Raw genomic sequence first — 12,326 nt, 5'->3', positions numbered from 1 at the left:
CGGTAGCCAAGTGCGATGGGAGAAAGACCTCTAAGATGAAGAGTGTGTGTCTTCATGTGGCATCTTGGGTCCTCAGTGGCATCAAGTCTACGGAACAGAGAACGACTTCAGCAGGGGGTCGAGGGAGTCTGAGATTTCCCTCTGGGTCTGGATAAGTGAGGCAGATAAATGGCTTCTCACAGCCAATCCTGGGAAGCTCCATGAAGTGCTTGTGCTTTGTCTCTGTCTGTGTGTCTGTCTCTTGTGCTCTCTCTCTCTCTCTCTCTCTCACACACACACACAGTGCCTGCGGCCACTGGGGATCAGCATACCTGTACCATAGCTTTCCGGAATTCGCCTACAGGCATCCTCATGGTTCCGGTGGGGTTCAAGTTCTTGAGGAAGTCCACTACCGTGATTTTGTGCTGGTCTGCATAGCTCTGAGAGAAGCAGGGACACCAGGAGCAAACACTTGACCTGGTAATATCTGTAACAACACCCCTTCCCCTCCCACCAAAGGGTGGCGGGCGCTCCCAGAGCCAGCAGGCGGAGGGGCAGTGAGAGAGGACAGACTGGGGGTGTAGATCAAGAGTCCCGCCCACGCCGAGGCCTGGCACCCTGCGGGCCACTGTGGTTCTGGGGTATGGCTCAGCTTCCAGAGCCCGCACCCCCTGAGCAGGATCTCCATGCTGCTCCAAAGGTGGGAGGGTGGGAGTCGATGTGGTTGAGGCCCCCCAGCATTGAGGGGAGAGCGTGGGTGATCGTGTTCACACGTGTTACTAGGTTTGAAATTGCCTCCACTAAAACCAGTGTAGATGGTACACTGTGGATGGTGGGGGCCCTTGTTGGCTCCGAGACTGAAAGACCAAACCACCGCCACGTAGTGACACAGACAGGACAGGCTCTCGGAACTCATGGAATTCTCGCCACTTCACACAAGGGCTTATATGGAGATGTACTGTGTTAGAGCATTTTAAAAATAGTATTTCATTTTGAAAATATTACTCACATTGCAAGGTAATTTTATATTAGAAAGAAGTAAATTAAAAATAACCCATGAATCCAATCCTATCGTCCAGAGGTAACATCTTGATGTGTATCCTATCTATCTATCTATCATCTATCTATCATCTATTTACCTATCTAATGTCCATCTATCTATCCATCTGTTGAGCTATCCATCCATCCATCATCTTTCTACTGTACATGCAGTTTTATAAAATGCCCTGTACTAACGCATTGTGAGCACCTTTCACTGTCATTCAGATGTTCTTTTGGGGTCCTCTTTTTGCATCTCATAAGGCCCCGGCAGGGCCCTGCTCTATTGGTGGTATTCCTGCAGACATCCTGCTCCCAGAGGAACTCCTCAGGGATCCATCCTTGGTCCCCTTCTCTTCTTTCCCCACGCTGTCCTTTCTGGTGTGCACTGCCTCTCCCCACCTGGGGCGACCAGTTCTGCATTTTCAACAGCTGCTCACACGTCCATGCTGACGCCCCCCCGGCACCTCCATCCAACACATCCGAGGTGAGTCTCAGTGGGCTCGGTTCTGCACACTGTCACTGGGTGCTGTGTCAGATGCCATGGGTGAGCCCTCAGCACCCACTCCAGTCCCTTCACAGCATGCCTCTATAATGCAGAGGCCAGAAAGCCAAACATCGACTTTCCCCAAATCCCTTGACTTAGGGGTCGGCACGGGCTGGCTTTCACCAAGCACCTGTGTGAGGCTCGGGTGAGAGGTCTGATGTGGAGACAGTGGGCCGTAGGAAGATGTGGGAGTGGCTTCCTGATTCAGCGGGGGATTCCTCATCGGGCAGCTTCCTGATCGTGGCAGAAGCAGCACCTGGCCCAGCAACCCAGTTGGGGTGTTTGGGGAGCCATTTCTGGACCCTAAACCAGGAGTCTGTTTATTCAGCCCTCCCAATGTTTCTGTGGTCTGTCTCCAGCAGTGCATCCCTCTTTGCTTAACCCACTAGAATGGATTCTGTCATCAGCAACTAAGGACCTTGAGCAGCGTAAGGGCCTGTTCCTTTGGTAGATGCCGTTGACGAGACCCAGCGCAGCTCCTGCCCTGGAGGATGCACAGTCTCGGGGTGAAAGGGTGAAGCAGAGGGCTGTGGGAGCACATGGCAAGGGGCAAGGGCATTTCTGCATCACTAGGGAATCTGAGAAGGGCTGTCCAAGGACGTGACATGTGACGAGAGACCTAGAGAATGAGTAGGAATGATGAGACAGAGGGCAGGAGGAAGGGCATTCTGGGTAGACGGACCTGCGTGTACACAGGCCTGGAGTTAAGAGAACTGATGCAGAGAAGGACGGAGGAATCTGGTGGGGCTGAAATGTGGAGAGCAAGGCGGGAGGATGGGGAGGGCTGGGGCTGGAGAGAGGCAGGGCCGGGGGTGGCCCCCTTTCCCCATCCAGACTTCCCTACCTCTGGCAATGATACCATCTTTCTTTTGGTCCCTTGGACTTGAAATGTTGGGGTTATCTTTGGCTTTCTCTTATCATCACAGACCTCCCTTCTCCGAAGACACACACACACACACACACGCACACACACCATATGCCCAACCATTCTCCAAGTCCTGGAGATGCTCCATAATGATGTCTCCTACATCTGTCCCTCCACTTCCAATGTCTCTCTCACCCAAGTTATCATTCCAGACCTAGAATACCACAACAGTGTCCCCATTGGTTTCCCCACTCTCATCTTTACCTGCTTCAGTCCATTTCCCTCTCTGTTGCCTGAAAAATCTTCCCTTGTTCCTGCCGGATCCACACCACACCCACTCCTCAACACTCGCTGGCTCCTTACTCCCCAAGGAGTCAAACTTGAACACTGAGCCTGAAATCGGAGGATGGCCACATCCAGCCCCAGCCTCCCTTTCCATCCTTGACTTCCCGGCTTCCCTGTGAGCCTGGAGCCGCACGGTTCTTCTGCTGGAGCCACATGGTTCCGTTCCCATCCCTCAACCCACTGCGTGCAGTCGCCCCTCTGCTCCTGTGCTGGTGGGGATCCTCTTCCCGGAACCCCCTTCCTGGCGCTTTTGCTCCCCTGAATCCTTCCTGCTCTTCAAGGCCCTGCCCAACCCCGGCTCCGCCAGGAAGTAGCCTTTTCTGTTTGCCGCACCTTACAGAGACCTCTAACTTGGATTCTGGTTATATTTGCTGCCTTTGTCGCTGATTTGTTATTTATCATATGATACTTTCTATTCGAAATTACCATATCTGATCCGTTTTCCCAGCCAGATTGTTGGCCCCCTGAGGGGAAGGGCTGTGTGTGTCTGGTTTGGCCTCTCCTCTGAGACTCCATTCTTACTCTGTCTTAAACCAACAGCATCGCTTTGCATCAGATAAGTCCATTCCTGTTCCCTGGAGCATCCTGATCTTCTTGCAACACAAGTTCCCCCCTTGGTCTCATCTGACGTCCTCTGACTCGTAAAGACATTTGATATCCCTTTGCTTTCTAGAACTTTTCATACAACAATAATTTTCTTGCAAGAGCCCTTCCATTTAGTCCTGGAAACTGAGGCACAGAGCAGATGCACCAGGAAGCGGCCCCAGGGCCACACACCCTGCAGAACCCGTATTTGCACAGCAGCATCCCCGCTCCTGCTTCCCCAGGTAGCAACGAGTCTGCCTCCAGGAGCAGCCCTGGCACCTCCACCTCGGGGCAAGAGCCAGTGGTGGAAACACCAGAGCCGGGGCTGGTCACTGCTCTGTGAGGCAATCCGACCAGAGGGGTTCCAACACCCCTTCCACTTCTAACGGTCTCTGAGTTTTTATTTCCATGATTCCGTCTGCCCCCTGTGATTGTTGGAAACAGTCTAAGGAAAGACTCAGCCAGGTGCAGTTTATCACTAGATATAAAGGACTTGAGGGTCCCTCTTTAGCTGAAGTCACCAAATAGCCATCCTGACCACAGGGGTATCTTGACACCCTCACCAGCTACTGGAAAGAGCCTGTGTTTATTGAGCGCTTATCATGTGCCGGGCATTCTTCTCAGCACGTCGTGTGTATTACAGAATTTATATTTCTATATACAAAGCCCTCCAGGGTGGGTACTATCATTATGCGCATTACACAGGTGAAGAGACTGAGGCACGGAGAGCTTTAGTGCCTTGCCTCTGGTGGTACATGAGGAAGTGGTGGATCCCAGCTGGTAGCCCCTCCCACTGCAGCCAGTTCTCAGCTCTTCCCTTCTCTGGAGGCAGGAAGCGCTGCTGAGAGATCCTAAATCCACAGGGAACATTCTGTGTCTGGGACGTTCCTTGTCAGAGAGGGCTGTGCAGCCCCTTTCGGGAGGAGAAACTCTGGGTCGCTGATTGGGACCCAGAGGTCGGCTTTCTCCGGGCGTGCCTGGGACTCTGAGAGGAAAGTGGGGCTCACCTGGATCAGTTTCATGGGGTTCGTCCACAGGAGGACGGCTTTCTTGGCAGACAGGCCTTGCACCGCCTTGTACACCACGTCCAGCTGGGGGTGGACGGCATACACCCCATCCAACGTTTTCACGAACTGCTCAGACACCAGCACGTTCTGAGGCGGGGAGAGAGAGGACCCATCACAGGGTGGACACCGCCCTTGTGCCGTCTCCCTGCCCAGACCAGCGTGCCCACCCAAGCCAAAGTCAGAGCGTTCTGTCTTTTCCAGTTTGTCCTGCGTTGCTGCTCCTAGATGGGACGTTTCTTAGAGCTCATGGTTTGACCTGGAAGTTTCCCGCGTGATTTTGGTCAGACGTTCTAGTCGGTGCTGGTGGCTCGTCCGTCACGTGCTGTCAGCGCAGCTCGGCTCTCAGAGGGCGAGTGTAAGTGCCTGCGTCCAGGGCCGTGAGACTGGGCCCGAAACAAAGGCCCTGAAACATCTGGATCTATCCCAGTGTTGGTCTTCAGAGCGGGAGTCCTGGAAGGAGATCCCTCATTCCAACCATCCCATCATGGCTCGAAATGCATTGGGAAGCCCCCTTTTGGGTCACAGGCCACAGGGGAAAATGTGTCCTGTGAAATCATGTTTGCACAACCCCAGCCTCCGCCAGTTTGATCAACCTGCTTCCTCCCTCGGCTGTGGTTCTGAGTATCTTTTGCCTTTTCAAAGAATTAAACCCATGCTTGAGGGCTGAAGACTTAGTCCCTCCCCTTTGTAGATATTCTAGAGAAAGTTCTAGAAGCATCTACAATAAAGGAATTCCAACACCATCTAGAGTTATGGCAGCATGGTTGACAAAAGGGAAGGAAAAGGCTACTTCAGACCCCTTTGTTCTGGTAGGCTTGTTAAGGGGCAGTGTGAGCCCAGCGCATGGGTTTATACGCAGTCTGCAGCCTAAACAGCAGCGTTTCTAACATCCCCTCTGACGCAGCACCTGTGTCCATACTTCCAGCCTGTGCTGTTGGCGGGGGAGCCAAGAGCTAACGAAACCTGCACCTGTGGCTGACAGTCATGATGGGTGGGGTGCGGGATAAGGCAGTGTTGTGGGGCGCAAGGCCAGAGCTGTAGGAAGTGGGTGGAGAGAGGGCCCAGAGGAGAAAGACCATGAACACAAGCCGGAGCCTGGGGCGGGGAGAGAGGGCGAGGGAACAAAGTGAGAAGAAAATCTGATATGTTTTTATAATGTTTTATAATCTGTCGCAAACATAAGTCCGGATTTTACTTATTATTCAGTTCCAAGGAGCTTGGGTTTAAATATTCAAAATATCCTCACTGATATAATTGCAAGGCATTAAAATCTTACCAAAACGTGATATTTGTGTGTCATTAAAGAAATGTAAAAGGACTTTACCTTTATAGGAACTCTAGAGTAAGAGGCAGAAGCCCTGGGTTTACTCCGTGCTATGTTTCTCACTTGCTGTGCAGTCCTGGACAAGTGACCTAACCTCTCTGTTTCAGTTTCCTCATATGTAAAGTGGGGAAATGAGGAAAAGAACCTGTTATTGTGTCCCTCATAAAAAAAGATGTTGCAGTCCTAACCCCCAGTACTCGTGAACGTGACCTTATTTGCAAATAGGGTCTTTGCAGATGATGAAATTAAAATGAGGTCATTAGGGTGGGCTCTGCTCCAATATGACTGCTGTCCTTATAAAAAGGGGACGTTTGGATACAGAGATGGACATGCACACAGGGAGAATGCCACCTGAAATGAAGGCGGGGATGGGGGTGATGCTGCTACAAGCCAAGGAACGCCGAAGACTGCCTCCCGGCAACCAGCAGAAGTGAGGAGAGAGGCATGTGACAGAGCCTCCCTCACAGCCTCTGAAGGAACCAACCCGCTGACACCTGGATCTGGCACTTCTAGCTTCCAGAACTGTGGGACAATAAATTCCTATTGTTTATGCCACCGGGTTTGTGGTACTTTGCCACGGCAGCGCTAGGACATGAATTCATTCTCCCTACCTCCCGGAATAGGATCAGAGGAGCTGGGGTACAGAAAATCACTTTGGGGTAAAAAAAAGATTATAGAATGGTAGACAAGTGTAGGATATTGTAACCACCAGCTACCACCTCTCGGGTGATTCAGGCAAGGGCACCTGGCAGGAGTCTGGAGTCACCTTGGGCTTTCCTCCACCATCCAGGGATTTTTACCCTCAAATAGCACTCTGAGTAGGCCAGGTCATGAAATGAAAATGCAAGTTTGTACATGTTTTATATTCAGGTTCTAAAAATCCTGTGATTCTGGAACCATCCTGGGACCCAGCTCCATCTATCAGCAAAGCTGACAGTAAACAAATTCCGTTCTGTGGTCCTTCTGCCTTAGTTCCCACTGTTTCCTGATCTCCACGCTCAGGCTCCCTCTCAGGTGTTCAGGTCCTGGGTTCCCAGGATCTGGTACATGATGTCACACCCTGATGTTATTGACTGAATGGCTACTCCTATGGAAAGGACCCTGGAAGGCAGAGTTATGCTCCAAAGGAGTGACGTTTTCATGGAGCATTTGTGTGAGGGCCCGTGAGGGATAGAGCTGGGGGCACCTGCCAACCCGGAGTGGCCACAGTAACTGGCTTGCTCCCTGGTGCAAGCGACTACCATTTGATCACTCACGGAAATGTCGAGTTCTTCCATACTGGATTTGGGGTTCCTCTTGATGGACAGGATAAGTAAAACAGCTCCATCCATACTCATAGGGTTCAGGAAAAGCTGTGGGAGGAGGAGCGAGACAGAAGGAGGCTGAGATGGGGACAGGAGAGGCTGGCTCAGAGCACAGCTTCCATTTCTTCCCATCAATTCACAATCTCTGTCTCCCTCCCAGACTTATCTGTAAGCACCTGTCTCCCTGTCCGTCTGTTTGTCCATCCATCAATCCATCCATCCATCCATCCATCCCTCCCTCCCTCCACCTGTCCATCTCACTGCTCATCCATCCATCCATCCATCCACCTGTCCAACTCTCCACTCATCCATCCATCCATCCATCCATCCACCTGTCCAACTCTCCACTCATCCATCCATCCATCCATCCATCCATCCATCCATCCATCCAGCAAACACGTATTGGGGGCCTGCCATGTGCCAGTTACTGGGTTAAGTGCTGAGAGCTGTGCAGGCAGACATGACAAGGTCTCTGCCCTCTGGTAACTTAGGCTGTAGAGAGGGACAGGCAAACAAGCAAATGGCATCAGAAGTGCCGTGATGGCAGTGACAGAGGCACACACTGGCATCACAGGAGCGAGGAAAGGGGCCTCCAGTACAGTGGATGCACGCTTGAGTCAAGCCTTGCAGGACTAATGGGGATTAGTCAGGTCTGAAGAAGGGAGGACAGGACGAGAGGAGGGAACAAAATGCACCAAAGAAGATGAGGGTAGGCAAGCGCAAAGGTGCTTGGGCGGTAGCGGATGCTTCGTGAGTGGGAGCGGAGAGAACGAGGCCGCAGAGCTGTGATGGGCCAGACCACGCAGGACCTTGCGGGCTTAGTAAAGTACTCAGGGCCTTGTCCCACCTGTGCTGGGAGCCCCTGGAGCATGGTGCAGAGAGGGAAGCACGGAGCCCAGTGACCCTGCTTACAGCTCTCTGGCCTGGCATTCGTTCCCTGACACATCACCTAGGGCTGCTCTGAGGATTCAACAAATGGATTCGAGCAAAGTATTCAAAAGAGTTCTTGGTTCATAGGAAGCAGCCGACAAGTGTTAGTTATTATTCTCCAAGGGGCTCAGCTGGTTCCATGATGAGGCAGGCAGGGACTTTTATTGAGCATCCGCTGTGTTGTATGTCAGGTGTTTCCTAGGGTCGGATGTTCTCCAGTGAAAAAAGACAGACTTGAGCCCTGCCCTCCTAGGTCTTAGCATCTAGAAGCCTTTGCTTGACTCATTTCTCAGGGAGAACGCTTTATTTATCCAAGATTAGAGAAAGGAGGCTAGGGCTGGATGTGGAGAAGCATAGATAATTCCAGTGGAAAAATTGATGTGGCCTTCACCTATGGCCAAACTGAGAATTACATTTTAAACTCTTTTCATTTTAAAAACATTTTTAAAAATCAAAATATATTTCTTACATGTGCTCATCATAGAAAAAATTTTAAAAGAGGTAAAAAAAGTTAAAATTGTCTATACTCCACAACCAGAGAAAACCCCTGTTGTCATTTTGCTGAGGCAATTTATAGTCTTCTCTTCTTTTCTTTCTTTCTCTTTTTTTTTCTTGTTGAGGAAGATTTGCCCTGAGCTAACATCTGTGCCAGTCTTCCTCTATTTTGTATGTGGGTTGCTGCCACAGTGTGGCCACCTACGAGCGGTGTAGGTCTGCGCCTGGGGAACCAAATGGCCACTGAAGCAGAGCACAGAAACTTAACCGCTAGGCCACTGGGCCAGCCCCAGGCAATGTTTAGTCTTTTAAAATTCAGGTTCTCTGAACTGCCCTTGGCTTCATTGGCCACCAAAGCTGAATCATTCACAGGCTGGGTCAGTCTCTCTTATCTGAGTTACAATTGGTGCCACTCCAGCCAGGCCAGACTCTTAGCTCTCCCAGGCCCTAGATGGCCATCTGGTCTGGTCTGCAGTCACCAGGCTCCCTCCACTGGGCGGACTCTGACTTCCTCTTGTCACCTTCATAGCTCCAAGATGGTTGCCCTCTGGGATGGCGGCTCATCTTTACTGATTCCTGACTCCCATTCTTCTTCCACGAGCACCCCAATGTCAGTGGTCCCCCTTGGGCCGTCCCAACATCTTGAGGGAGTCGGTGTTGCAGTGGAAAGCCAGGTGGGGCTGACTTCCCTCTGCTTCTTGCCTGCAGTGTGGCCTGAGCAAGTCACAGGGCCTCCGTTTTCTCATCTGACAAGTGGGGCTAGTGGAGCCCACCTGGAGGGCTGGGCTATGAGGAGGACGCAAACCACATGAGACGGGACCTGGCTAGTGGTTGGAGTCCCAGAAAGGGGAACTGTTAATAGAAGTCCTCATCTTCCATCTGTTTTCCAACTGCCCAGAAGCTTCTGTATTGTAAATTAGCATCTATAAGCAAATTAACTTAAAATGAAATATGTATTCATTCATTCATTTAATAAATATTCATTGAGCATCTATTTTATGCCCAGTGCTAGGTACAACAGGTCCAACGATGGGCAGACTCAGACACGGTTTCTGTTTCCATGAAGTTTTCACACTAGTGGGGGACAGACGGTCAGAGTCCCTCCGATGAGGGTGTGAGGAGAGACTGCAGCAAGCTCTGTAGGCAGGGGTGAGCAGGGTTCTGAGGATGCCGCCAAGGCTCCCTGAGGACTGCTGCTGGAGGTGCGCCAGGAGGCAGAGCGACAATCAAGGCAGGTGGCCGGGAGCAGGGGGCCCGGGCACTGCAGGCCGAGGACGCAGCCTGAGCCAGACCCGGCAGCAGGAGGAAAGGAGATGAAAGAAGACCCTGAGGCCAGCCTTGGTGGGACAGCGAGAGAGAGCATGGGGTAAACTGAGGTTGGAGAAGCACAGAGGGATGAGAGAACTGGATCTGAGCAACAGGAGGCCATGGGGGTCTAAGGTGGAGGAGAGTAGATGGGGGTGGAGGTAGAAGTCAGATTTATGCTCAGAAAGCACACTCGGGCTGCAGTGTGAAGAGCCTGGAGGAGACCCAGATGGGAGGAAGGAAGGATGGTTAGGGATGACTACTGTGCACCAGCTGAGAGTGGAGGGTGACCCTGGGATTACAGCAGAGAGACAGTCAAGAACATATGCACATGTGAAGCACAGGGTAGATTTTCCCAGTGATGCTCTCCAGCAATGTCAGCCCCATCACCCTGCTGCCCTCACCCCAACATACACAGACACACACACACGGATGCACACATGCACAGATGCATGGACACACACGGACACACAGATGCACATACATGGACGCACACACTTAGAAGCATGGACACTCGTACGGATGCGCAGACACACACAGACACACACATGGATGCACAGATATACATGGATACACAGACATACATGTAGACACAGATATACACACATAGACACACGGACACACACATGGATGCACAGGCACAGACACACACACACACACGTATACACACATAAAATGACCGGTTCCCAGCTTAGGTAAGGATTTTACCTTCAGGACTTTGAGGCTGTCATTGAGCTCCAGTCCTCTGCTGATTTTGGAGACTCCTTCGTTGCTAATGTCATTGCCGCTAACATCTAGGTAGGCCAGGGAGTTGTTGAGTCTGAGGACATCCCCTAGGGCCGTAGCCCCCTCGTTCCCAAAGCCATTCATGGAGACATCCAGTTTCTTCAGGGTCACATTGGTCTCCAGGGAGAGGGGAGAATGACACCAGCATCAAGGGTGCACGCAACTCATCCAGGAAACGGCCCCTATTTCTACCCTCTGCTGCATCCAGACTGGGTGGTCAGTGGTCTCTGGGAAAGAGGGATCTGCCAGATCTTTCCAGGCCCTCCCGGCTGGGCTTGGAGTCTCAAGCACTCTCGAGACTCATTCCCTTTGGGTTCTGGTCATTCCCTACACGATAAGTAAACTGTTCTCTTGAAGTAGCCCCAAAGATGCCACCCAGACCCCTGCGTGGTGAACTTACCTCGTTAGGATTGGTACCAAAGAATGACGCACCTCCAGGGGTGGTGGGAAGGAGACTAACAATGTGAAGAGCACTTGATGAGAGCTCAGTATGCCCTCATCAATGGCCACCATGAGGAAGAGCTTCAAGATGGCAGGAGGGAGGCCCCAGCTGCCCCCAACCGGGATCAACAAACCACTCCCAGAGAGAGCCTTACCCGGAGACCATTGCACAAAGCCACAGCTCCCCGCGTGTAGAAGTGATTCCAGCTCAAATCCAGTGACTGGAGCCCTACATTCAAGGCTGGTGGAGGGAGGGAGTCATCTTAGCATCCCCCACATCCCACAGAACCCACGCTCAGTGTGAGCAGACATCCACTATGTTGGGCACACGGATCCCTCTGTGCTCACGCAGAGAAAACACTGAGGTCACATTTTTTCAGTCACTCAAACGGAAAATAGACGATTCCCAATGCTGGCAACGATGCTATGAAACAATCATACTCACATGTTGCAGGTGGCAAGCAAATTGGTATAATTTGGCAAATACTATCTTGTCAAGGATATTTTCCTACAACATGTATATACCCGTCACACAGCAATATCACCTCCGAGACCCTTCCTAAGGAGACAGTACCAGATACGAGAAGAGCTACATGCTTGCAGACGTTTACCACAGCATCACTTATAAAAGTAAGGTTTGTGACTCACAGGGGAAGGGTAAAGTATATCACAAATATCCACCTGGTGGAATATTACCCAACCACTAAAACAGATGGAGAAAGCATGGAAAACAGGGGTTGTATTTACACAGGGAGGCTGTGCTGTGGCGTATTAAATGACATGCTTTTTTCATGGAGACCTATGGGAGCAGCGGTGGCTCCAGGATTTCTATCCAGGAGAGCTTTCGGAACACAATCAGTTGGAAGTGGGGAGGCGACAGGCTTTTCTAGAAACTTGGTTTGCAAAGAAATTGCCCTTTTTTTTAACTTAAAGATGCTTTTGCTTACATGCTACATATGGTTGGGAAAACATCCTATTTAAGCACATTACCATTGTTCCTTTTCTTTGGGGAGGGCGGATACCGGGGGACACCATTGGAAGGAGAGGCTCAAGCACTCTTGAAGCTTTACTGAATGGGAGGGGTCGCCTGCAGCCCTCGGGCCCAGGAAATGTTGTCTTCTACGTTATCTTTTATGGGCAGTGCACTGGGTACTGATCGTGGCTCTCTGCGTCAAGCCCCAGGACGTACTTCCAGGAAAGTGCACAACGCCTCATGTTATTTTGAGAACAAACCCTCTCCTGCCTCCACTCTCTCTCCCTTCTCTCATTCTCTTCTTACCCTTGTTTCCTCTTCTCTGCCAATTCCCTCACTTAA

At 51.3% G+C, this 12,326-nt stretch overlaps 1 protein-coding gene across 4 annotated transcripts in view; it reads right to left on the bottom strand.

Moving 5' to 3' along the window:
- Positions 1-12,326, bottom strand: part of LRRC74A (leucine rich repeat containing 74A) — a 29,000-nt gene that overhangs the window by 1,971 nt on the left and 14,703 nt on the right. For 3 of the 4 annotated variants that reach the window (XM_070514114.1, XM_014840890.3, XM_070514116.1), the window contains 5 exons: positions 11,167-11,252; positions 10,493-10,687; positions 7,007-7,102; positions 4,367-4,513; positions 312-419 (listed from right to left, as the gene is read on the bottom strand). In XM_070514114.1, coding sequence (XP_070370215.1) covers positions 312-419; positions 4,367-4,513; positions 7,007-7,102; positions 10,493-10,687; positions 11,167-11,252 — 632 coding nt within the window. The remainder of the gene's footprint in view (positions 1-311; positions 420-4,366; positions 4,514-7,006; positions 7,103-10,492; positions 10,688-11,166; positions 11,253-12,326) is intronic. The other variant, XM_070514115.1, reaches the window with a different exon arrangement.

This window comes from Equus asinus, chromosome 7, assembly GCF_041296235.1.
Source record: "Equus asinus isolate D_3611 breed Donkey chromosome 7, EquAss-T2T_v2, whole genome shotgun sequence".
NCBI lineage: Eukaryota > Metazoa > Chordata > Mammalia > Perissodactyla > Equidae > Equus > Equus asinus.
This window is presented reverse-complemented; position numbering and strand designations above follow the sequence as displayed.